The sequence below is a fragment of the Pongo pygmaeus genome, chromosome 11, assembly GCF_028885625.2.
Source record: "Pongo pygmaeus isolate AG05252 chromosome 11, NHGRI_mPonPyg2-v2.0_pri, whole genome shotgun sequence".
Classification (NCBI taxonomy): domain Eukaryota; kingdom Metazoa; phylum Chordata; class Mammalia; order Primates; family Hominidae; genus Pongo; species Pongo pygmaeus.
In genome coordinates this window covers 130635978-130662722 of record NC_072384.2, presented here as the reverse complement: position 1 = coordinate 130662722, position 26745 = coordinate 130635978, and the positions used below count along the sequence as shown (strand labels likewise).

Below are 26745 nucleotides of genomic sequence, written 5' to 3'. Positions count from 1 at the left end.
CTTCTCTGAGTCTATTCCCAAGATTGTAATACCTATATATGTGATGGCTATAAGATGAAACAGGTTTCATAAAAGCACTTGATCCTGGGAAACAGTAAGGAGTCAAATCTCTATGGTGACAAAGATTAACCTGAAGATCAGATGTGATACTGGAGCCACTTTGACCCTGATGGGGAGGTAGAGCTGTACAAAGAAGATGAAGATATTTTTCCTTTTGATGTTCCATGAAATTATTTGTTATATGTATTTCAGAAAAATCTTGGAAAATGTATACCAGTCATGAAGATATTGGGTATGATTTTGAAGATGGCCCCAAAGACAAAAAGACACTGAAGCCCCACCCAAACATTGATGGCGGATGGGCTTGGATGATGGTGCTCTCCTCTTTCTTTGTGCACATCCTCATCATGGGCTCCCAGATGGCCCTGGGTGTCCTCAACGTGGAATGGCTGGAAGAATTCCACCAGAGCCGTGGCCTGACTGCGTGGGTCAGCTCCCTCAGCATGGGTATCACCTTGATAGTGGGTATGTTCATGTGTGACCTGTTGTAAAACTGAATCGTTATCGAATGACAATTCCCCACTGTAAGTGATGTTTTATATTGTTGTAACATTCAATATTGGATGTTACTAGCTACTATTTTTCAATTGTGATAAAATATGCAGAACATAAAATTTACCATTTTAGGCTGGGCACGGTGGCTCACACCTGTAATCCCCGGCACTTTGGGAGGCCAAATCGGGTGGATCAGTTGAGGTCGGATGTTCGAGATCAGCCTGGCCAACATGGCAAAACCGTGTCTCTACTAAAAATATAAAAATTAGCCAGTTGTGGTGGCATGTGCCTGTAATCCCAGCTACTTGGCAAGCTGAAGCAGGAGAATTGCTTGAACCTGGGAGGTGGAGGTTGCAGTGAGCTGAGATTGTGCCATTGCACACCAGCCTGAGAGACAAAGTGAGACTCCCTTTCAAAAAACAAATAATTTTACAATTTTAAGCATTTTGAGTCCCATTAAGTAAGCTCATATTTTTGCACAACCATCACCACCATCCATCTTTAGAACTTTTTTTCATCTTCCCAAACGGAAACTGTATTCAATAAACATGAATTCCCCATTCCCATCGTCCCTCACCCCTGGCCACCACCACTCTACTTTCTGTCTCTATGAATTTGACTATTCTAGGTACCTCATGTAAGTGAAATTATACAATATTTGTCCTCTTGTCTCTTGTGTGATATAACAATTTAAATATTTTAAACATTTGGAGTATTTTAAAAATTGATCATTTTGGCTGGTCCAGTGGTAGTGGATTATCAGAACTTATTAACATTAGTGTCACTAAAGTTGGTATACAACCACTGACTGCTAAATTTAACTGGCTTTAAAAACAAAAAAACAAAAAAACTGTCATTTAAAAAACTTCATTTAGCCCCAAACTCTGTTTGCCTAACCATTATAATTCATTATCTACCATTATAAATCTCTGCTTATTTAACATTTATGAATACTTTTAAAGGTAAAAATTTTAGATAAAACACTATAAAAGTCCAGTAACAATCTCATTTCAGAGTTCTGATTTTTTTTTTTTTTTTTTTTTTTTTTTTTTTGAGACAGCGTCTGGCTCTGTCTCCCAGGCTGGAGCACAGTGGCACAATCTGGGCTCACTGCAACCTCGGCCATCCAGGTTCAAGCTATTTTCCTGCCTCAGCCTCCCTAGTAGCTGGGACTACAGGCACCCACTACCACGCCCGGCTAATTTTTTTGTATTTTTAGCAAAGATGAGGTTTCACCATGTTGGCCAGGCTGCTCCTGACCTCAAGTGATCCACCTGCCTTGGCCTCCCAAATTGCTGGGATTACAGGCATGAGCCACCATGCCCAGCCTGAGTTCTGATGTTTTCAATTTGAAATATTATTGATTATTCATTATTGAAAAATCTTCTAAACTGTTTCTAGAAAGCTTACTGATATATAGCTAACAGAAAGGAATAACAATATTTTCTTGTATTTTCTTTTGAAACGGGGTTTCTCCTTGTTGCCCAGGCTGGTCTCGAACTCCTGGCCTCAAGAGATCTGCCCACCTCAGCCTCCCAAAGTCCTGGAATTACAGGCCTGAGCCACTGCATATCGCTGCATTTTCTTTTTTTAAAAAATTGTTTAACATGGGAACATAGATTCAAGTTTTCCTGAATATACACTCCCTATTCTTGTATTTTCTAGTTAAACCTAACCACATAGCAATCTATGAAGTCAAGTCTTATACAGCTGGAGATACTAAACCTGGGAAGTTATTATAAATATAATGCTATGATGGCTAATGTGTTTCAGTTTGAAAATGAAATAACTCTTACTGTCAATTAATATTTAATAAGCATCTATGATATACTAGGGGCTTTCCCTTACATTATCTCATTTAATTTTATTTCCCTCCCTTAACAATGCGCTGAGGTAACCACCACTATGATGTTTTTCAGTTGTTTCACTTAAAGGTGAAAGCCATATATTTATATCTAATTGTTTGAATTTAAAATATTTATAATATATTTTATACTGGAAACATAAACGGCCTCTAATCTTTTTCGGTTTTGTGCAAGTATGCGTATGCCAGGCCAATGTGTGTCTGATTGGAATCTGTGCTTTTTCAGTGATTCCCAATTAGTCATTAATTGCTTGAATGCAATTCAGAGACTTGTTGATCTTGGCTGGCATTCAACTCTTTTTTTTTTTTTTTTACTTTTTGTAGAAACAGGGTGTCACTCTTTTGCCCAGGGTGGAGTGCAGTAGCACAATCATAACTCACTGCAGCCTTGAACACCTGGGCTCAAGCGATCCTCCCACCTCAGCTTCCTGAGCAGCTAAAACTACAGGCATATGCTACCACGCCCTGCTAATTTTTAAAACTTTTTTGTAGAGATGGGGCCTTGCTGTATTGCCCAGGTTGATCTCAAACTCCTGGCTTTAAGAGATCCTCCTGCCTCAGCCTCTCAAAGTGCTGGGATTACAGGTGTGAGCCACTCCACCAGCAATGTTATTTTTGATAATACAAACAATATTAAGGCCAGCCACAGTGGTTCACATCTATAATCCCAGCACTTTGGGAAGCTGAGGCGGGCAGATCACCTGAAGTCAGGAATTTGAGACCAGCCTGGCCAACATGGTGAAACCCTTTCTCTACTAAAAATACAAAAAATTAGCCAAGCATGGTGGCAAATGCCTGTAGTTCCAGCTACTCGGGAGGCTGAGGCAGGAGAACTGCTTGAACCCGGGAGGCAGAGGTTGCAGTGAACCGAGATGGTGCCACTGCACTCCAACCTGGGCAACAGAGTGAGACTCCGTCTCAAAAAAAAAAAAAAAAAAAACCAAAAACCAATATTAGTAACAACAGTAGTCCTAATGATAGACAACAAGGACAAAGTGTTGTTTCTCAAGTTGTGTGGCATATGTGTGTGTGTGCATGTGTGTATGTTTACCAGAAGGGAATTAATACGGATAGTTTTAAAATTAAATAAAGGCACCATTATGTATGTCAGAAAATTACTGATAAATCATTTTTGTCTGTAACATTATTGAACTGACTTCTTCAAATCTGCACTGTTTTGTTAAACTAGGACTGTTTGTCATAGGAAACACGCAGGTAGGTTTATTTCAGTGTCGGGCATGTTCAAGTTTTACATCAGTTGTAATTCTACTTTTGTCAATAAGTTAGTAAAGGAAAACTGTGTTTCTAGAACACTTAAAATCCAGCTTTCCTTTTTAAAAATATATTTGTTAGGGGTAAAACAAAACACAAGTAGATTTAATCTTGGAAGTGTACACACGCAGTAACATCAAAAAAAGACTCAGAAGAAGGCCAGGATATGAAATGTCCCAATATTTTCCAAACCATCCAGTAAGTTGGTCTTAGATATTATGTTTCATAAGTCCTATGAAAATAAGCCACAGAAACTAGTTCTGAAATTATTGGATATGGTTTTAAAGATGATCCCCAAAATAAGGACCCCTAACTCATGGTGAAATGTGATGGTCATACTTAATTTAACTGACAAGTAACTGTGTGTTCAGAATTTTTTTTGAGAGTCCCTGAATTCCACACTGTGGAATTTCATATTTTAGACTAATCTTTCTACAGGGAAAGCTGCCTGCCAGATAAACATTTTTTGCTCTGAGTTTCAGAAATCATAACACAGCAGGTCTCATAGTTATATAAATGAAAGGTCTTTTATTCTATCTATTTACCTTAAATTACTGTTCATTATCCCAAGCTTCCTGGTACAGGGTGGCTGCAGATTTGTTGAGCAACCTCGGGGAAACTTTCCAAGCCAGAAACGCGCAGTAACAGCTCTCCTTTATTTAGCACGTACTGCATGCCAAATGCATGTTAATGTACATGATCTCATTTGATCCTACAACACTGGAGGCCAGACCATTGTCTGTATCTTACAGAGGAAGAATATGCAACACTCAGAGACATTAAGTAACTTACTGAAAGTTGAACAGCCAGTAAGTGTAGGACTGGCTTTAAACCTGGTCCATGGGACTCCAAAATTGTGTCTCCTGTGACACTGCCTGCCTTTACATCAAATGAGAACTGAAAACATACTTGAAATGAATAATACAAATGGTTTTTACGTTCTAATCATTTGGGCTACCTCTTAAATTTAAAAAGGTCCATGGTTTTTTTTTCTTCTTTTTTTTTCTGAGACGGAGTCTCGCTCTGTCGCCCAGGCTGGAGTGCAGTGGCGTTATCTCAACTCTCTGCAATCTCCACCTCCCGGGTTCACGCCATTCTCCTGCCTCAGCCTCCCGAGTAGCTGGGACTATAGGCGCCCACCACCACACCCGGCTAATTGTTTGTATTTTTAGTAGAGATGGGGTTTCACCGTATTAGCCAGGATGGTCTCGATCTCCTGACCTCATGAGCCACCCGCCTCGGCCTCCCAAAGTTCTGGGATTACAGGCATGAGCCACTGGGCCCAGCCAAAAAATCCATGATTTATATGACAGTAGTTGAAAGTCCTCTCTCAGGCAGTGGTTTGCATATGGCAAATTCAATAAATATGCATCGTTTCCTTCTTCTTTTTTTTTTTTTTTTTTTTGAGACGGAGTCTTCCTCTGTCACCCAGGCTGGAGTGCAGTGGCACGATCTCGGCTCACTGCAACCTCTGCCTCCTGGGTTCAAGCGATTCTCCTGCCTCAGCCCCATGAGTAGCATGAATTCGTCACTGTCCTGCAGAAGGTCCCAACTTTTAATAAAACGTAATCACCTCATTTGTATTGTAAACCAAAAAATATCTGAGACTGGTCTCAATCAATCCGGAAGTTAATTTTGCCAAGGGTAGGGACATGCCCGAAAGAAATAAACACAGAATCACAGAAACAGTCTGTTACCTGTGCCTTTCTCCAAAGATGATTTTGAAGACTTCAATATTTAAAGGGGAAAAGTGGGCTGGCGGGGAAAGGGAGGGTACAGTAATCCATGTGTTGCAAGAGAAAAGGTGCAGATAGGGGAATCATCAATTTTGTATTCATCTCACACTTAGTAAATCAGCACTTTTACATAAAATAAGGTGAACATAGAGTAGCTACCTGTGGAGCTATATAACCCTTTCTCTGGGACTATCTGCTTAGGAATAAAAGGAAAGGCAGTTGCTTGCGTCACTCAGCTTTCAGCTTAATTTTTTTCTTTTGGCAGAGTGAATTGGGGTGCCAAGTTTGTATTTTCCTTTCACAGTATCTACAGCAGCCTTTGTGATGCTAGCTCTCTGAATCATTCTTGGTGGATGCCCTATTGTTGGGGGAATCCACAGGCTACACAAGATAAATTACTTGCTAAATCACTTTACAGCAGTGATTGTCATCTTGATTGCACATCAGATCCACCTGGAGAGCTTTAACTTCCCCCTCAGGCTGCACCTGGGATGGGCTCCAAATATCAGGATTTTTTTTTAAGCTCCTAAGCAACACCACTGTTCAGCTAAGGCAGACAGTTCATTGATTTAGAGGCTCTTAACTCTTTACTGTGGTGAGGGGTTACCCTAAGAGACCTGGAGTTCAAAGCACCTGTAACCATCCCTGAGCACGGCCAAGGCTCACCTGTGATTGCTCCTCTCTTCAACGGCGCTTTTTCCAACCTGTCAGCTGCCAGGATGGGTCAATAAAATATAACTTCCTGAGGGTGTTCCCCACAGCAATGGGACACTTTTTTTTGAGATGAAGTCTCACTCTGTCACCCAGGCTAGAGTGCAGTGGCGCGATCTCAGCTCACTGCAACCTCTGCTGCCCAGGTTCAAGCGATTCTCCTACCTCAGCCTCCCAAGTAGCTGGCATTACAGGCATCTGCCACCACACCTGGCTAATTTTTGTAGTTGTAGTAGAAACAGGGTTTCACCATCTTGTCCAGGCTGGTCTTGAACTCCTGACCTCATGATCCACCCACCTCGGCCTCCCAAAGTGCTGAGATTACAGGTGTGAACCACCACACCTGGCCAGGACACTTTATTACAGTGGGAAATGGTCCAAGATTCAGATTCCTTCTGAAAATGAAAAAGTCAGATAATGTGAATAATCTCATCCTAAAACACTGAATTACTCTATAAAAGTGTGAGTCATGGTAAAAGGATTGTATCTCAATTGTATGATTCCCCCTTCTCCTTAGATTGTGAGGGGACTTCTTTTATTTTCTTGAAATGGTGGTTTGATTTTGGCAATGCTAGTGGACCATCAGTAAACAGCGGGTAGAAAATGAAACTGAGCTGGCACAGTGGCTCACATAATCCCAGCACTTTTGGAGACTGAGGCGGGTGGATCGCCTGAAGTCAGCAGTTCGAGACCAGCCTAGCCAACGTGGTGAAACCTTGTCTCTACTAAAAATACAAAAAACTAGCTGGGCATGGTGACGAGCACCTGTAATCCCAGTTACTCAGGAAGCTGAGGCTGGAGAATCGCTTGAACCCAGGAGGCAGAGGTTGCAGTGAGCTGAGATGGCACCACTGCACTCCAGCCTGGGCAACAAGAGTGAAACTGTCTCAAAAAAGAAAGAAAGAGAGAGAGAGAGAAAGAAAGAGATGGAAGGAAGGGAGGGAGGGAGGGAGGAAACTGAGAGTCAAAAAGCTTGGGTTTTTTTTTTTTTTTCAATGTACATATATTTTATAAACATGGAGAAGTCACAGCATTTCTGGGTCTCGCTTTGCTCATCTGCAAATCATAAATGACTGAAGCCCCAGCATGCGAGAGTTGATTAAGTTGATAGCAGTGCCTGGCTGTTCAGTTAATGTTTTTAGCAGTAAAATAGTTATACTTTTTTTTAATTTATAAAATTCCTCCAGACATGAATATTTGCACTGAGTTTGGAATTTTCTCCTTTTTTTTTTTTCTCAAACGCCTTTTTAATGTAATGTTTCATAAAGCACCTCAGAAAAATTTGCTTCTGGGCCCTTTCTGTGAAGTGGAAAATATGACTGTGCTACTGAACTGTGATCTGTTGACCTTTCAAAGGGCTACAAACAGCAAACTGACAAGTCATGCATTTTTCTCTTTTTTACCCACTCATCCAAGCTAGGCGCAGTCAAGTAACCATGGGTTTAGAAAAACAAAAATAAAAATGTGTAAAGAAATCAAACGAGTATCTCTAACTTATGGTATGTGAATTTCAGTTAACCCCAGTAATTCCATCAGATTTTTTATCAGTGCATTTATTTTATATATTATTTCTATAATGTGCATATTTAATAACAAATAACATTTATATAAAGTATGTTTAAGATATTAAGTCTATTCTAAGGAGTTAATTTACTGAATTATTTCCTGTAATGCAACAGAGTTAATTAAATTAATAAGTCTTTGCCTTCATAGTTTTTAGGATTAGGCACCCACAAAACCACTAGACAAAATAAACTCATTAGCTGACTGTACCCAGATATGCACATGAATATAGTTAGAACTTTAAAGGAAACTTTATTTCAGTTTAAGCCAAAAGGGAAGCTCTTTAAACAAGTTTTTATCATAGTTCATCTGCATATAAGGTTTCATAACTTTGTAATGATCAAAAATAAGATGATTAAAATATGCCATCTTACTGAATATTGAGTACTAGCTCATATAAATCTGGATTCCTATTTAAACAAGGAATCATTGATCACAAGATAAGCATTCAGCTTCAGTGACATCAGAAATTACCACAAAATCAGGAGTAGAATAAAGAAGGTTGACAATTAAGAACTAGAAAGTCAGCCAGGGGCTGTGGCTCAAGCCTGTCATCCCAGCACTTTGGGAGGCCAAGGCAGACAGATCCTTTGAGCCTAGAAATTCTAGACCAGCCTGAACAACATGGCGAAACCCTATCTCTATAAAAAAATACAGAATTAGCAGGACATGATAGCACAAGCCTGTAGGCCCAGCTACTCAGGAGGCTGAGATGGGAGGATCGCTTGATCCCAGGGAGGTCAAGGCTGCAGTGAGCCGTGATCACACCACTGAACACTAGCTTGGGTGACAGGGTGAGACCCTGTATCAAAACAAAAACAAGAAAACAAAACAAAACTAGAAAGTCAGTGTAAAGGAAACAATCAGAATGCATCTCATAAAATACCGTGCCACTGTGAGTGTTGTCACATCTTACACAATGGAAATGGATTCCCAAATCTCCATAGCCTGATAGGTCTGGTCAGAGACCGTGCACACCAGCCGGGATGGGAATCTGTATGAAGTGATGACAACTAGTTCTTTTCAGCTTGGTTTCAATCGGGGTATCCTCATGAAAGCAGGCTATTAGTTTTCTGCCTGAAGCCCAGGAGTTCTGAAGACTCCCTTCCTGTACTCCCTTTTGGTCTCAGTTTCCTTATCTGCAAAATGGGTATAATGAAGAGAGCTTAGTTTACATGGTTGTTGAAATGATTAAATGACATAATTTGTATAAAGCACTTAGCAAAGTGCTCAGTAAATGTTAGCTAATAGGTAAATATGGTTATATATATATATATAACATATAAGCTTAAGTGTGTATCTTTTGATAGGAGGAGAAGGTGAACATAATAACCTACTGTCCATATAAATCCCCAAGTTGCTTCTTGTAATATATATCTATAAACACACACACACAAAGTACTTCTGTATCCTTGAAGCATAGTTTAAAAACCATTGATTGAAGGACCTGATAACAGTTCTTTTTTTCCCTCATTATACGTAATACATTTTTAATATTTCTATTTTAGTCAAAAACTGAAATGTTTTTCTATTTGGAAAGAAGCCAAAGAAATAATGTAATTGAGGCCAGGTTTAAGACCAGAGGCAAGGATAGAGACTGCAGCAAACTGGAAAGAGTGGGTCCCAGTCAAACGGGCTCAGCCACTGCACAGCTCCAACTAACTTTGGTCCTGTGGGAAGGTAGTCTGTGTTGCCACTGGACTTTTTGTGAATCCTTTTAATTTTTAAACATTGGCAACTAATTCCAGACATTTTTTAGACTTTGTATGGGATCGACAAAATGCATTCACAGGCTAGAGATAGCTCCTAGACCACTGGTTTTCTTGTAGATGAAAGAATGAATGTCTATTTATTTCAGGTCTGCCTTTCTTGAACATCTAGAACCTTGTGCTCGCTGATGAAATTACTTAAAATCATCCTTGCGTGCTAAAAATGTTTGGCATATAAAGCAATGGGGGCTTTTTGTGTCATTTAACAGCTCTAGTAACATTTTATTCTTTGTCTTCACATGAAGATTTATGAGAAAGAATAAAACTGAAGCGCCTTTAGTCAATTCCTTTTCCAATGCTCTGTGGCAGGCCCTTTCATCGGCTTGTTCATTAACACCTGTGGGTGCCGCCAGACTGCGATCATTGGAGGGCTCGTCAACTCCCTGGGCTGGGTGTTGAGTGCCTATGCTGCAAACGTGCATTATCTCTTCATTACTTTTGGAGTCGCAGCTGGTAAGCATGTGGCTTTTTTTAAGCTCAATTTTAAATGTTTTATAAGACATCTTGGCAGTGGATTTAATTGTGGAGAAAAGAGACACATTAAAACATTCTGTTCTGTTTCCTCCACCCCACTTTACCCCAACCCCTCCCTACACTCCTGGAAATACATTTTAACATTACATTTTAATATGCCTTAAGTGGGCCTAACAACAATACTTGGTCTGCCTAATAGAATCAAATTATATTTCCGTATGCCTGGTTCTAAACGCCAATGCTATCTCCAGTGAGGAACAGGAAAAGGAAGGCAGTAACGTTGACTTAGGTGAATGGACCAAAGATTAAGGAAATTACATCGGTGTGGTGTGGGAAATAAGCTAAATAATAGGCCAGGGGCAGTAGCTCATGCCTGTAATCCCAACACTTTGGAAGGCCAAGGTGGGCAGATCACTTGAGGCCAGGAGTTCAAGACCAGCCTGGCCAACATGGTGAAACCCCGTCTCTACTGAAAATACAAAAAAAAAATAGCCAAGTGCGGTGGCACATGCCTGTAATCCCAGCTCCTCAGCAGGCTAAGATATGAGAATAGTTTTAACCCAGGAGGCAGAGGTTGCTGTGAGCCAAGATTGCGCCACGGCACTCCAGTCTGGTTGACAGAGTAAGACTCTGTCTCAATAATAATAATAATAATAAAGCCTCCTGTGTGAAAATAGAAAAGAAAAAACATAAATAGATAAGTAAACATTAAAAAAACAAAGATTAAGGAAACCAATAAAGTTCATTTACTCTTTAATAATCATTTGCTCTTTTTTTTTTTTTTTTTGAGACGGAGTTTCGCTCTTGTTGCCCAGGCTGGAGTGTAATGGCACGATATCGACTCACTGCCACCTCTGCCTCCTGGGTTCAAGCAATTCTCCCGCCTCAGTCTCCCAAATAGCTGGGATTACAGGCATGCACCACCATGCCCAGCTAATTACTCATTTTTAGTAGAGACAGGGTTTCTCCATGTTGGTCAGGCTGGTCTTGAACTCCCGACCTCAGGTGATCCTCCTGCCTTGGCCTCCCTAAGTGCTGGGATTACAGGTGTGAGCCACAGCGCCTGGCCTTATAATCATTTACTCTTTCAGCCCTGTTCAAATTCATAAAATAGCATAAACCACACATATATGTAGAGACGAAGAAGCAAATCTAGAGTACAGTTAAGTTGTCATTCCCCAGTGAAGAGGTTAATATTGGCTGCCAGGCACCACAATCTGCATATCCATTATGCAAAATATATTCCCAGCCACAATTTCCTTTATCAACAGGTAGCGTGATTCACACAGATGAGTAATTACTTGTACAATTGCATTTTAAATAAACTGAATCCAATTTGACATTCTTTTTGAGTACAGAGCTACAATGAATGCATTAGCATAAGAGTTAAAAGTTAGCTTGGAATTCTGGCTTTTCTTTTTTCATTGTTATTATCTGTGTGACTTTGGGCAAGTTATTTAACCTACTTATACCTCAGTTTCCTTATCTGCAAAATGGGTATAATGAAGAGAGCTTAGTTTACATGGTTGTTGAAACCATTAAAGGACATAATTTGTATAAAGCACTTAGCAAAGTGCTCAGTAAATGTTAGCTAATAGGTAAATATGGTTATATATATATACATATGTAAAACATATAAGCTTAAGTATGTATCTTTTGATAGGAGGAGAAGGTGAACATAATAACCTATTGTCCATATAAATCCGCAAGTTGCTTCTTGTAATATATATCTATACGCATACACACATAAAGCACTTCTGTAACCTTTGAAGCATAGTTTAAAAACCATTGATTGAAGGACCTGATAACAGTTCTTTTTTTCCCTCATTATACGTAATACATTTTTAATATTTCTATTTTAGTCGTAATTGACAATGGTAAATATTTGTGGAGTCAAATGTAATGTTCTGATACATGTATATATTGTAGAATGATTGAAGAAGGCTAATTGACATATCCATCACCTCACATACTTGTGATGAGAACATTTAAAATCTACATTTAGCAATTTGAAAAATACAGAATACATTATTACTAAGTACAGTCACCATATTGTACAATAGATCACTAGAACATATTCCTCTGGTGAAAACGGTTCTTTAAAAATGTCAGATGTTGGCCAGGAGCAGTGGCTCACACCTGTAATCCCAGCACTTTGAGAGGCCAAAGCAGGTGAATCGCGTGAGCCCAGGAGTTTGAGACCAGCTTGGGCAACATGGTGAAACCACGTGTCTACAAAAAAAATACAAAAATTAGCCACACACGGTGATAGTCCCAGCTACTTGGGAGACAGAGGTGGGAGGATCATCTGAGCCTGGGGAGTTCGAGGACGCAATGAGCTGTGATTGCACTACTGCATTCCAGCCTGGGGAACAGAGTGAGTCCCTGTCTCAAAAAAAAAAAAAAGTCAGATATTTTCCCTGAGTACATTAGAAACTCTTCCCTGTAATAGTCCGGTGAATAGGGCTAGCAGTGGGATTTTTGTGTTATGGTGGGGGAATAAACACTCCTTTTGCTGAGACTAAGGAGCCAGGTTGGGGTCTCTGGACACATAGTGCAATCAAGGGAGGCTTAAGACAGCAGAGGCCCTCAGAGAAGACATTCATTCTCCCAGCAACTTGCTAAGCACATGCTGTGTGTTCTGGGCAGTCCTGGGCATACCAGTGGCGAAAATACATGGTCCTGCCTGCCTGGAGCTTCTATTTTTCTGATGTGAGAATGCTTCTCCATTTTGTTATTGGAGGAACTTGTGCCGCAAAGCCTGTTGGGGAAAATGGCGGGCTAAAAACCTGCTCGGGTGGATGGTCTTTCTGGGGCTTATCTCTGGGAGCTGCTTTTTAAATAATCACTGTTATTGCTTTGTTAGAAATAAAAAGCATAAATAGATGCTAATTAAGGAAATGCAGGTGATCTTTGCTGCGAATTCTGGATATGGCCACTGATGTTGCACTGTGTCTTTTCTTCCCCTGTCGGCCTGCGCAGGCCTGGGCAGCGGGATGGCCTACCTGCCAGCAGTAGTCATGGTGGGCAGGTATTTCCAGAAGAGACGCGCCCTCGCCCAGGGCCTCAGCACCACGGGGACCGGATTCGGTACGTTCCTAATGACTGTGCTGCTGAAGTACCTGTGCGCGGAGTACGGCTGGAGGAATGCCATGTTGATCCAAGGTGCCGTTTCCTTAAACCTGTGTGTTTGTGGGGCCCTCATGAGGCCCCTCTCTCCTGGTAAAAACCCAAACGACCCAGGAGAGAGAGATCTGAGCGTCCTGCCAGCGCACTCCACGCAATCTGTGAAGTCAACTGGACAGCAGGGAAGAACAGAAGAGAAGGATGGTGGGCCCGGGAACGAGGAGACCCTCTGCGACCTGCAAGCCCAGGAGTGCTCCGATCAGGCCGGGCACAGGAAGAACATGTGTGCCCTCCGGATTCTGAAGACTGTCAGCTGGCTCACCATGAGAGTCAGGAAGGGCTTCGAGGACTGGTATTCGGGCTACTTTGGGACAGCCTCTCTATTTACCAATCGAATGTTTGTAGCCTTTATTTTCTGGGCTTTGTTTGCATACAGCAGCTTTGTCATCCCCTTCATTCACCTCCCAGAAATCGTCAATTTGTATAACTTATCGGAGCAAAACGACGTTTTCCCTCTGACGTCAATTATAGCAATAGTTCACATCTTTGGAAAAGTGATCCTGGGCGTCATAGCCGACTTGCCTTGCATTAGTGTTTGGAATGTCTTCCTGTTGGCCAACTTCACCCTTGTCCTCAGTATTTTTATTCTGCCGTTGATGCACACATACGCTGGCCTGGCGGTCATCTGTGCACTGATAGGGTTTTCCAGTGGTTATTTCTCCCTAATGCCCGTAGTGACTGAAGATTTGGTTGGCATTGAACACCTGGCCAATGCCTACGGCATCATCATCTGTGCTAACGGCATCTCTGCGTTGCTGGGACCACCTTTTGCAGGTAAACTCTCTGAGGTTTTAAGAGCTCAGAGTGCATGTAGATATGGTGTGTTATGTTATAAAGTCCCAGATAAAGAAGAAGGAGGTTTCCATTTGTGTACATGTTCCTTTTATCTTCCCATTCCTGCCCCCTACTTTCTCATTTATACATTTTATCAAGTTAAAGCCTATTCTTTCTTTTTTTTTTCAAGACGGAGTCTTGCTCTGTCGCCCCAGCTGGAGTGCAGTGGTGCGATCTCAGTTCACTGCAACCTCTGCCTCCCAGGTTCAAGTGATTCTCCTGCCTTAGCCTCCCAACTAGCTGGAATTACAGGTGTGCACCACCATGCCCGGCTAATTTTTAATGTTTTTGGTAGAGATGGGGGTTTCACCATGTTGGCCAGGATGGCCTCGAACTTCTGACCTCGAGTGATCCACCCGCCTCAGCCTCCCAAAATGGTGGGATTACAGGCGTGAGCCACCGCACCTGGCCAAGGCCATTCTTTTATGTAGAATATAGATGAAATGTAGATGAACTTTTGATCTTATCCACATGATAAAGCAGCCAGGCTGGTAGAGTGAGGAAATAAAGCGGATGGGGTGATGGAATACTGACAGGTTCCTTACCCATTTGAAGGTGGCCTCTGGGCAGTTCCAGCTGATTTTTGTCACCAAGAAATACTGAGAATTGTTGCCAGATCTTCTGTTGTTGTTTCCCCCTAAGGGAAGCTAAGAATCTGTACTGTTAGGTAGCACTAACAGATTTCCAAAACACCATGTGGCAGGTGTAACAGAACACATCCATGGACTCGATCCAGCCCTACATTCGCTTCCTATTGTTGCTATAATAAGTTGCCAGAAACTTATGGTGGCTTAAAACAATACAGATTGGCCAGGAGTGGTAGCTCATACCTGTAATTCCAGTACTTTGGGAGGCCGAAGCAGGAGGATCACTTGAGCTCAGGAGTTCAAGACCAGCCTGGGCAATACAGCGAGACCCCATCTACACACACACACACACACACACACACACACACACACACACACACACACACTTATTATCTTACTGTTCTGGAGGTCAGCAGAGCTGAATTCCTTCTTGAGGCTTTAGGGGGGAATTTGTTTCCTTGTCTTTTCCAGCATCTGGAGGCCACTTTCATTCTTTGGCGCATGCCCTCTTGCTCCATCTTCTAAGCCAGCAGTGTAACGCCTTCCCACTTCTCTGTGATTCGGACTCCCTGCCACCTCCTTTCGCTTTTTTTTTTTTGAGACAGAGTCTCCCTCTGTCACACAAGCTGGAGTGCAGTGGCATGATCTCAGCTCACCACAACCTCCGCCTCCCAGGATCAAGCAATTATCCTGCCTCAGCCTCCTGAGTAGCTGGGATTACAGGCATGCACCACCATGCCCGGTTAATTTTTTTTTTTTTGTATTTTTAGTAGAGACGGGGTTTCACCATATTGGCCAGGCTGGTCTCGAACTCCTGACCTTGTGATCCCTCCTGCCTCAGCCTCTCAAAGTGCTGGGATTACAGGCGTGAGCCACCATGCCCAGCCACCTCCTTTCACTTACAAGGGTGCCTATGATTACACTGGGCTCACCTGGGAAATCCAGGATCATCTCCCCAGCCCAGGTCCTAAATTAATCACACCTGCAATGTCCCTTTTGCCCTGTTAGGTCACATATTCACGGGGTCCAGAAATTAGGACTTTGGTGTTTTGGGGGGTAGGAGCATTCTGCCTACCACAGGCCCGGAGGCCACTAGTTGGCAACATCTAGGATACATTCTCTGTCATGTATTCCCTTCATTTGCAAGAAGCAAATTAACCAGAGAACTTGGTATTCGGGCATACCAGAAGCCGTAAGTACCAAGGAATCTTGTGTCTAGGCCAGTGCCTTCGTGGAAAGGCAAGTCAGGTTTGAGCAGATAGACTCATGCCCCAAGACACCAGGTACTGTGTGAAGATAACGAGGTCTATCTTCTGCCCAAGAACTGGAGACAGGAGTCTGCATAGCATGGCAGAGGCTGGGGCAGAATGCCAACACAAAGGTGCTCTCTGGTGGTGGCCCTCAGACAGACAGCCAGGGCTGGTGGTGATTGTCAGAGCTGCTAGAGGTTTTGTGCAGAGCCTCAAGCTAACCCAGTGGAGCCTCACCTGTTCAGATGTCCCCTCTCCCCAGCCACCCCCAAGCACCCTCCTGTCTGGGCCCTCCAGGCCCTTTATTCTAATATCTTCTGGCAGGAATAGCTCTCCCCAGTGGGTGAAGGAATCCCATGGGTACAGGACAAAGCCCTCCCTGCCCCCTTTTTTCCCAGTCTTTCTGTAAGTCATGAAGTCACCCTCTCCCTTAAGACCCCCAATGGCAGAGAGCTTGCGCCAACAAACATGCTTTTAAATCCTCTTGAAATTTGAAGTACAAGAAATCATAGATTTTTGCCTGTACAGCAGACAACACCAGCAGTTGGCTGACTAAAGGTTTAAAGTCCAAGAGTCACTTTAGGAATCCCCAGGGCTACATATAGGGCTCCTCCTGGAGCAAGCTGCTCCTGTTGTCTGCCTGTGCACAGAAATGCAGATGCAGCATTTTTAGGTGAAAATGACTATAGCAATGGAGCAAACTATACTGGCAGTTGAAAGGTCTAAAATTGCTCACTGATCTCATTATGTAAAATTCTCTGTCAGGTCAGAATGCATTTGATTACAACATCCTGACAATGATAGTTTACCCAGATTTCTGTCACATAACAAGAAATATAGAGTTCAGGGACTGGAGGATATTGGGGCAATGTCTCAGAGATCTTCTTGGCCCTTTCCTCATGCTAACTGCCTCATGGTGACACAATGGTTGCTGTATCTCCAGCCACTACATCATTTATAGCAGGGAGAAGGAAGTGGGGAAAGGCTCAGTCCCAGCAAAATTCCACTTACATCTGATTGGCCAGAACTATATCACACAGCTAGTTCAAGCTTCAAGGGGAGCTGTGAATGGAGTATTTTGCTTTCCAGCCTCTGTACTAGAGGAAGAAAAGGAGAAAAGAATTGGGATTGGCAGTTGAATTAGTCAGCCAATGGTGCCTGCTAGAGATGTTAAATATCCATTGGAGATATGGGGACATAGTAGTGGCTCCTCCACCCTCTTGTTGGAGGTCCTTCAGATACATTGTATGCAGAAATGGACTCTGTCACTGATGGTTCTTTGCATGATCTAGGGGTACTTTCTTCTAATGGGCAGGCTCGGGTCGTTTTGTCTTGATCCGTCAGATTTCAATGGCAGCATCACAACACAACTGTGAGGTATGGCATGAGTAATTCTCGCGATCATTGGTAGTCAAAGCACCAGAGTTTGCCAGGATAGTTTCCTTATCCCATCCCTGTGGTCATGTGCTGTCCACTCATCTGCATTCTAGTGAGCTTTCTTAAGTGGAAGAGAAAGGAATGATAAATAGAGGACAGGGAGTTATATCCAACCCTCAGTCATCAGGTCTTATCTCTTGACTGCTTCAAGGTTCCTCCCTACAGGTGGATTCCGTAGTGGAATGGAATCCACCATGGATGGTAGAAATCGTTGTATTAATGGTTGGGAGCCTTCTATGATGCATATCATATGCTGCCTTGGAAACCCCAAAATCAACATTCAGATGTGCCTGTCTAGGCCAGCAAGCTAAAGGGGAATTTCTTTATTTGCATTTGTTGGTTTCTTCATCTTCCATTGAATTCATGCACTAAGGAATGATGAACAACATTCATTGGCTACCTGCATGATGTTTCATTTATTGACTTTCCAGGCCAAGGAGCCAAGATTGCAATAAGATGCAAGCCACCATTTATGTGCACTGTAGGCACAGAGTGACTGGCAACATGAGTGACTAAATGACCACATTGCACTCTTGCTAGAAATTCAAGGTGCGCTAGAAATTATTACTTAGCTGGGTTTGCTGCAAGGAAAATTACTGTTCACATTACCTTCTTTTAAAAAAAAAACAGTTTCAAGAATGTAGAATCAGACATATTGAACAGACACTTCAACCATGTCATTCAGCAGCATGGACTTTTTGTTCTAATTTATTTATAATATTGTTGGGCGTTTTGTTCAATCCCTTTAAAGATGTAACATAGGCTGGGTGCAGTGGCTCATGCCTGTAATCCCAGCACTTTGAGAGGCCGAGGTGGGCGGATCACCTGAGGTCAGGAGTTGGAGACAGCCTGGCCAACATGGTGAAACCTCACCTCTACAAAAATACAAAAATTAGGCACCTGTAATCCCAGCTACTTGAGAGGCTGAGGCAGTAGAATTGCTTGAACCCGGGAGACAGAGGTTACAGTGAGCCAAGATCACGCCACTGCACTCTAGCCTGGGCAACAAGAGCAAGAATCTGTCTCAAAATTAAAATAAAATAAAATAAAATAAAACAAAATTATGTAATAGTAGTACATACTTTCCTAGATGTTTCAGTGTATAATATGGCAAAACCTCAGCCATCAGATTTGACCGACCAATTTCCACACACATCTCTTCCATTCACATAAAATCTAACACCTTAACAATAATTTGCAATGTTTTCCACCAAAAGCTGGGGGCCCTTATTTAATTAATATGAAAAACAGCTATTACTTATTTGACAGACTCAAATGAAAAGAAAATGCACTTTAATAGGGAACCAGATTTTACTTTGAAGCTGTAGGTTTGACTTGGTGCTTGGATGAGGGTTGCCAAGAATCCAGGGTTGCCAAGAATCCCAGATTCCAAATCCAAGAACTGAGGTCAGACCTCCAGGAGGGGTGGTGAAGGATGCATGAGGAGGGCAGCTTGTAGGAACTCTCTTCTCTCTGAAAAAGTTGTGTCAACTTGTGCTGAGAGTCAAAGCTCCTGGTAGAGTCCTGTCTCTCTTGACCTGCTTTACATCCGACTGGGTTTGAATTCAAACTAGCAGAAATATTAAAACAGGCACCAAAGGGAGATGGCAGGATCCAGAGTTATTTATAAATAAATCCTAAAGGTAGATTGGGGAAAACCTATGGGATTAACTTAACATGAAATTTAGGACTACTCCTAAATTTGTACGATGTTAAATTGTTCAGTGAAGTTGGGTGTGCTTTTTTAAAAAAAAACTGACATGAGTTACATTTGAAGCTTGGGCATGTGGAGGTGCTTTTACAAATGCTTATATTTTTAGAGGAAAGAGGACCATTTTTAAAAAAAATAATAATAATAATGAATTTGGCCGGGCACAGTGGCTCACGCCTGTAATCCGAGCACTTTGGGAGGCTGAGGCGGGTGGATTACCTGAAGTCAGGAGTTTGAGACCAGCCTTGCCAACATGGGGAAACCCTGTCTCTACTAAAAATACAAAAATTAGCCAGGCGTGGTGGTGCATGCTGCCTGTAATCCCAGCTACTCAGGAGGCTGAGGCAGGAGAATTGCTTCAACCCGGCAGGGTGGAGGCTGCAGTGAGCCGAGATTGTGCCACTGCACTCCAGCCTGGGTGACAGAGTGAGACTCCGTCCCAAATAATAATAACAATAATAATAATAATAATAATGAATTCAATTTAAAACTGTAGCAATATGTAATATACTTAACAGACATTTTTTATATTCTGCAGAGTAAAGATGAAGGATGGGATGGGGAAAAGGGAATCCTAGGGTGCTCTGAGGGTGATGGTATTTATTACTGTCCCACCCAGAAGGGGGAACAGGACATGTTCAGATAAGGAGCCAAGAGAAATGTATTTGAGATGCTAACAAATTCAGCATGGCTTGTGCTGATGAGCAGGGGAGAGATGTAGGCAGGGGCCACATCACAGAGCCTGGAGCTTATAATCAACCACTTCCACCAAAACGTAAATAAATAGTCTGAACGAAATACAGCTTAATTTTCCAGCCAGGTAGGATTTTGTCCTATTTCCAAGGTTCACGTTAAGCAGCAATAATAGTTCGACTTGTTTCAGCCATTTGAAACAAGCCGTTCAGGTGTTTGTTACTTACAGCCATCTTTTCTGCTGTCAATCACTTGATCATGTGGAAAGCAGGGATTTAGCCATTAAAATGACCTGGTCAGCTTTCATATGGAGATGAGTGGACTATGAGAACCTCATTTGTATTTACTGATTTTTTTTAAAGTGTAGACAACAGTTATTCCCATCATGTATTTTGTAGATACAGATCACTCTGCATTATCCGCAAGTGAATTGTTCATTTTGTCCTAATTCACAATGGTCCACAGTTGCCAACTGATAACACTGAGTAGAAGTTGGGTGTATTTTTGTTCATAGGTCAGTGTCAATGTGCCTTTCCAATTCAATTCTGAAGCTGAAGCATTATTTTTGGATTACGTTTAATCTTTTTTTGTCCCCCTTGTCTCCAATTATAGATTAAGAAAAGATGACAGAACTTTTTACTGAGCCACTTCTAAGAGTCAGATTTTTTTTTCTTTTCTATTTTTTACATCAAATAACAAATTCAAAAACTTGGTTTACTTTTAAAGTAGATCCAGAATTCATACCTTTTAACGTGTTGTTTTTTTAAAGAAAAGATTATAAATTTGTATGCTATTGTTTGTTTTTCTTTATGAATGCCTTGACTGATCGCTGTAAACAGATAATCCAGGCATATTCATCACACACTAGATACAATAAACAAAGAGATACAGATAACAACCAGGAAGTTGGAGGGACTGGTTTACACCTTTCCTGGTTGCTTTTGTGTGGCTGTTTCTTGATGGGAGAAGTTTAAGTGCATTTATGCATTCATTTGCCAATTAGATTTTTTTAAAGATGTTTCTGAAAAGTGGCCACGGAATACTATGTTTGATCATAAAATCTTATTTTTTTATTTCATTTTATTTTTTGAGATGGAGTCTTGCTCTGTTGCCCAGGCTGAAGTGCAGTGGCACGATCTCAGCTCACTGCAACCTCTGCCTCCTGGGTTCAAGCAATTCTCATGCCTCAGCCTCCTGGGTAGCTGGGATTACAGACATGCACCACCACACCCAGCCAATTTTTGTATTTTTTAGTAGAGACGCGGGTTTTGCCATGTTGGCCGGGCTGGTCTCGAACTCCTGGCTTCATGTGATCTGCCCGCCTTGGTCTCCCAAAGTGCTGGGATTACAGGTGTGAGCCACTGAGCCCGGCCACTAAATCATTTATATTTTAAGTCTTTGCTAATTAATGTACTTACTAAAAGGGAAAAAAATGAATGTTTAAAATTTACATTTTTACCATAAATAAAACTCTTGTGTGTAGCTCAATCCTCTCAGTTTGCGTAGTTGACTATGTGGAAACCATGACTTGTGACCCATTCTTAGAATTAATCACTGAAATATAGGAAACATATTTCATAGATTCTAAGACACATTTTTCTCATATTTTAATGTCTCAAATTAGAATGCCTTTCACAAAGTCCTGAGGAAATACTGAGTCATATTTGAATTGACAAGGATATTTATTTCTTACTGATACATAAAATAATGGCACATCATTGTCTTAGAATTCATGAAATATAGTGGTATTTTACAGAATGTCTAATAAGATTATTATATTAAGCTGTTAGATTATAATATTAAATTATTATTTGAAAATAACATAATTTAGTCAGCATCTTTGGCAGTATCTTTGGCAACTTAGAGTTTTATAAATGTAAATATTAAAGTTTTGTGGCTGTAAATGTGAATTTTATAACATCTGAAGATTTTGATTCTTTCTAGAACAGATGTGTACCCCCAAATATTTCAGAATAAATGAAAGTTCAAATGTCTTCTGCCCAGCCTCCTTTGATACACACTAAAAACTTCAGAATCGTTTTTGTAGGTTTTAGAAAAATTCGTGTTTGCACTTGTGAAAAAAGAAAATCATCGGATTCGCTTTTCACTGCTTTTCACTGCCTTGTGTGGGCCTTTGAGTGAACCAGAAGGTTCTCCCCATGAGTCAGCTGGGAATTGCTTCAAATGCCTTCCAAAGCAACCAAGTGGGTTTAACGAATGCAGCCCTCCCTAGGCACGGGGAACACTGGTGTACAGCACACCCTTAAAAATGGCTAAATGAGAACCAAAAAATATAAAAAACAAAACAAAAAAGGAAAAGAAATGGATAAATGAAACATTTTATTGGTATGAAATGACATATAAATTCTTTCAGAAACATTTATAGCAGCAGTAAATGCCTGCTTTATGTTCTTGACTTTTGTTGTATCAACTCCATGACACTGAATATATTCTTTTTTGTTTTGTAGGGTGGATCTATGACATCACGCAAAAATATGATTTTTCCTTCTACATATGTGGTTTGCTTTACATGATAGGAATACTCTTTTTACTTATTCAGCCGTGCATTCGAATGATAGAACAATCCAGAAGAAAATACATGGATGGTGCACATGTTTAGTATCATGTAATGTTCTGTGTAGGTTTCATTGTAATACTCATGCCTACCTCGCATGGTTGCTGTGAGGCACCTATGACAGGATGTGGGAAAGCATTTTGTACGGTAACTGGCACTGTCATTTGTAAATGCCATTGTCACAGCCTCGTTTGTAAGCAGCACTGCCTCTCTGGGAAGATGTAATGCTGGAAGATCTTAAGGACTACATACATTCTAGAGATGACAGTGTTGTTCAAAGACAGCCTAGTAAATAATTGGTAGAAATGCCCTTATAAAAACCATTCTCTTGTCATCTACTGGGACTAGGGTTTTAAATACAGCTTTTAAAAACAAAAACAGGGAATAAAAGCTTTTCAACTCAACCACTTCTTTGTAAGACAAAACTGAAGTATCTGTGTGCTTCCAGAAAGCTTACAGATAAATGGGTTTCAAGCACAAGAATATGATTAGATTTCAGAAATTAATTATTACGGGAGCTATTGATCTACTAGCATCAAACAAAGGCGAGCTCTAATTCCACAGGTAATACAATTTAGTGCAATTAAAGAAACACAGCTTGTATTTTTATGAGTGAATTCTGGAGCTAGAGATTGTGACTCATAAATCCTCCTCTAAAAGAAGGCATTTGCCATTAATCCTAATTCAGTGTTATCCAGTTATAAATGGAATCTTGAGACAAAACCTTAACAAAGAAATAACAGTAATGATTTCCTTAGCAGAAGCCGTATTTGTACGCACAACATTAAATCAAGGGCTACAATTCAAGCACTTTTATTCATATCATTGGCCTCTTAGATGATAAGCATGATCTGGGGCCTGTAATATTTTTTTCTGAGTTTCTTCTGCCCAAAAAATATAATATAGAACTAATTGCTAACTGACAAAGTTAATAGTTAAATCATCTCCAAGGAATGTTGCTAATCCAAAATATAACACTATCAATTTGTGAGGATAATAAATGGAATGCCCTTAGTGTAGATGTCTGTGCCACACCTGGCATTGGAGTAGTGATAACAAATAGCCCATCTCTAGACTCTCGTGTTGTTATATAGACCATTCATTTGCCTGAGCGTGGCACAGTTTTAAAAATAGTTCTCTTGATTGATTTCATATAGAAGATGACCGTGATCCATGACATCTAATAATGCCCTTTCTTTATCTGAGATGTCTATTTTTCTAAGCCAAACATTTTTCAGACTGCAGAATATTCTTCCCAGATCATTTGAAATTTCTGGCTGCCTTACTTGTTTACAGATAGTTTAAGACTACTTAAATTTCTACTCACAATTTGATCATCACACACACACAAATCCTTGAATATCATTGCCAGTGTCTTAGGTCAAATTTACCTAAAGTGAATACAGCCCATTCTCAATGATCCTTGACAATTAGACGCAGGAATGCTACTAGGAATTGGAATCAAACAATGCCACCCCAAGCGTAATTTTAGCCAGCAGTTTCAGTTATACTCAACCATGCCCTTCTGAGCTGTTAACAAGTGATTCAATGGACAAGTTCTCTTTTTGTTCCGTCTCCCATTATTTCCTGCTCTAATGTCTAGTGGGGGGGGGTTGTATAATGAAAGGACCACCAAAATAATAAAAGGCAGCTAATGGAAAGGAGAGACAAAAGCATGGTTAATATATACACTCGATATTACCTCCAATGACTCGGGAATTGCCTGTAAATTATTATAGACAATAGATTGCATGTCATACTCCATTTGGTTCAACACAACAACCCTATGTGTTATCATTACAGCTTTGGCTGCTGTTAAAAGAATCCAGCTCTCTATTTTGATAAAGATAATCTTAAAGCTGAGGCAATGCTCCCTCCTCTATCTCTCTCTACGTAATTTACCATAGAATTAGGATGATTAGATTGAAACACATGTTGTATGTTTTAAAAAATTGCTTCATTACTTTCATTTTCTGACAACATCAAATTAACAAGAGGCAGTGTTAAATATTTTAAATGGTGCTATAGCCAATGTATTTGGATGCTTGCACTGCTGGTTGTGTATCATCAATATGAACTTTTTATCCAATGACTCGACTCTAATTACATCTAAGTTAGACTTGCTCACGTTCAGTTTGTACAGTTGTGTGTTGACTCACTATGTTTTGAAAGTGGTGACTTCTACCAAATGAGTGGAAGTTCCCATTGTCAAAAAAAATAAAGACCTGCTTGCAGTATTCATGTTGACAACAGAGTAAAAGAGAATACTGTAAAGAATTACTGCAAATATTTCCTGTTTATGTTATTTGCCATTCTTTGAAGATATTATAAACGGTTAATTGTATATTTATATCATGTGCTTTATCGTCTTCCCCTCATGTATCCAAGTAATTTTTATTTACATACAACTAAATAAATGTTGTCCTCTTTGAAGATGGTCAGTGAGTTTTTGTATAAAATTTCTGTTTTGTTGGCCTCGAAGAGAATACTCCTAAAATGCAGGTGGTAATTATTTGTTTCATTCTTTCCCCTGAAAAACTATTTCTCTAGGTATATTTACAAACCACGTGGACAGAATCACCTAGAATGATTATGAAAAGTGCTGAGTCTAAGTATTAAATTTAAAATGCACACATCTTTGAATCCAGCAATTGCATTTCTAACATCATTTTCTACACATGAACACAGACTAATATGAAAGGATTTTTTGTTTATGGTTTGTTATGTAAAAGACTGGGCTGGGTGCAGGCGGTTCACAAGGTCAGGAGATCGAGACCATCCTGGCCAACATGGTGAAACCCTGTCTCTACTAAAATACAAAAAATTAGCCAGGCATGGTGGCATGCGCCTGTAGTCCCAGCTACGCGAGAGGCTGAGACAAGGGAATCGCTTGAATCCGGGAGGTGGAGGTTGCAGTGAGCTGAGATCGCGCCACTGCCCTCCAGCCTGGTGACACAGCAAGACTCCGTCTCAAATAAGAAAAATAAAAAAATAAAAAAATAAAAGACAGGAAACAATTTAAATGTCTACCAATAGATAACCATTAGAGTATAACTGTTAAAGTACAGTATAAAGTATTTTAAAGTATAGACTCAATAATAATACAGCGGAATTTACAGAATTATTAAACAAAAAAGGCAGACCTATATGTAGAATTCGGAAACAGCCTGAAGCTATAGTGCAAAAAAAAAAAGCAAGATAGGCTGGGCATGGTGGCTCACGCCTGTAGTCCCAGCACTTTGGGAGGCCAAGACGGATGGATCACTTTGAGCTGAGGCGTTCGAGACCAGCCTGGGCAACATGGTGAAACCCCGTCTCAACTAAAAATACAAAAATTAGCTGGCCATGGTGGTGGGCACCTGTAATCCCAGCTACTCAGGAGGCTGAGGCAGAAGAATCGTTTGAACCCAGGAGGTGGGTCATGCCATTTCACTCCAGCCTGGGCGACAGAGCAAGACTCTGTCTCAAGAAAAAAAGAAAAAAAAAGGCAAGATAAAGCAATATGTTTAATATGCCCCCAATTATATGTTTTCATTACAAAAAAAAAGTCATTCGTATATGTAATAGGCTTAGACATGAATTGAAAATTGCTGGGAAGAAACATAAGGAAACATAAGAAAACATTAATAGTTGTTGTCTCCAGGGAAGAAAATCTGGGGACTAAGGTAGGTCTGATTTTTTTTTTTCCTTATGTACATAATGCTTTTTCGATTTAAAACTTGTATCCAAAATTATTTTGAATGCAGATTTTTGGGTCTACTTAAAACCTAGAGAATTGAGAATGGGACCAGTAAATCTTCCTTTTAGATAAGCTTCTCAGTAGATTCTTACGCATATTAAAATCACACACCTGGTCTCAACATATTTAAGGGCAAAATATTCCAATGAATTTCAAATATTTGTCCTGAACCTCTCTCGTTATTTCCTTTTATACAACATTCTGGTCAATTACTATCTATGAAGACTTCACAGTGTATAATCTTTTACTCGGTCCTTTTCCAATCAACAAATGTGGACTGGGCTTCTATAGGAGCAAAGCAGGATAATGCAAAACCCCTGCCCTCAAGCAGCCTGCATGCATAAGTAACCTACTACTCCAGTGCAGGAAGAGTGATAACAAAGCCAAGGGAAATGACTCCTGACGTGTTTAAATGAAACTAGAGCCTGGCATGGTGGCTCACGCCTGTAATCCCAGCACTTTGGGAGGCCAAGGCGGCTGGATCACCTGAAGTCAGGAGTTCGAGACCAGCTTGGTCAACATGGTGAAACCCCATGTCTACTAAAAATACAACCATTAGCCAGGCGTGGTGGCATGTGCCTGTAATCCCAGCTACCTGGGAGGCTGAGGCAGGGGAATCGCTGGAACCCAGGAGGCAGAGGCTGCAGTGAGCCGAGATCATGCCACTGCACTCCAGCCTGGGCGACAGAGTGAGACTCCATATCAAAAACAAACAAAAAAAGGTGTAATTAATAATATGAAAGAAGTAGGGCTGGGTGTGGTGACTCACGCCTGTAATGTCAGCACTTT

The 26745-nt window shown here is 40.9% G+C and overlaps 1 protein-coding gene across 2 annotated transcripts in view; it reads left to right on the top strand.

Annotated features, from left to right (window-relative positions):
- Positions 1–24652, top strand: part of SLC16A14 (solute carrier family 16 member 14) — a 34037-nt gene extending 9385 nt beyond the window's left edge. Inside the window, exons 2-5 of one of the 2 annotated variants that reach the window (XM_054477704.2) lie at positions 253–525; positions 9780–9923; positions 12927–13904; positions 22111–24652. In XM_054477704.2, coding sequence (XP_054333679.1) covers positions 267–525; positions 9780–9923; positions 12927–13904; positions 22111–22262 — 1533 coding nt within the window. In that variant the 5' untranslated portion in view covers positions 253–266 and the 3' untranslated portion in view covers positions 22263–24652. The remainder of the gene's footprint in view (positions 1–252; positions 526–9779; positions 9924–12926; positions 13905–22110) is intronic. The other variant, XM_063648065.1, reaches the window with a different exon arrangement.
- Positions 24653–26745: the final 2093 nt, after the last annotated feature.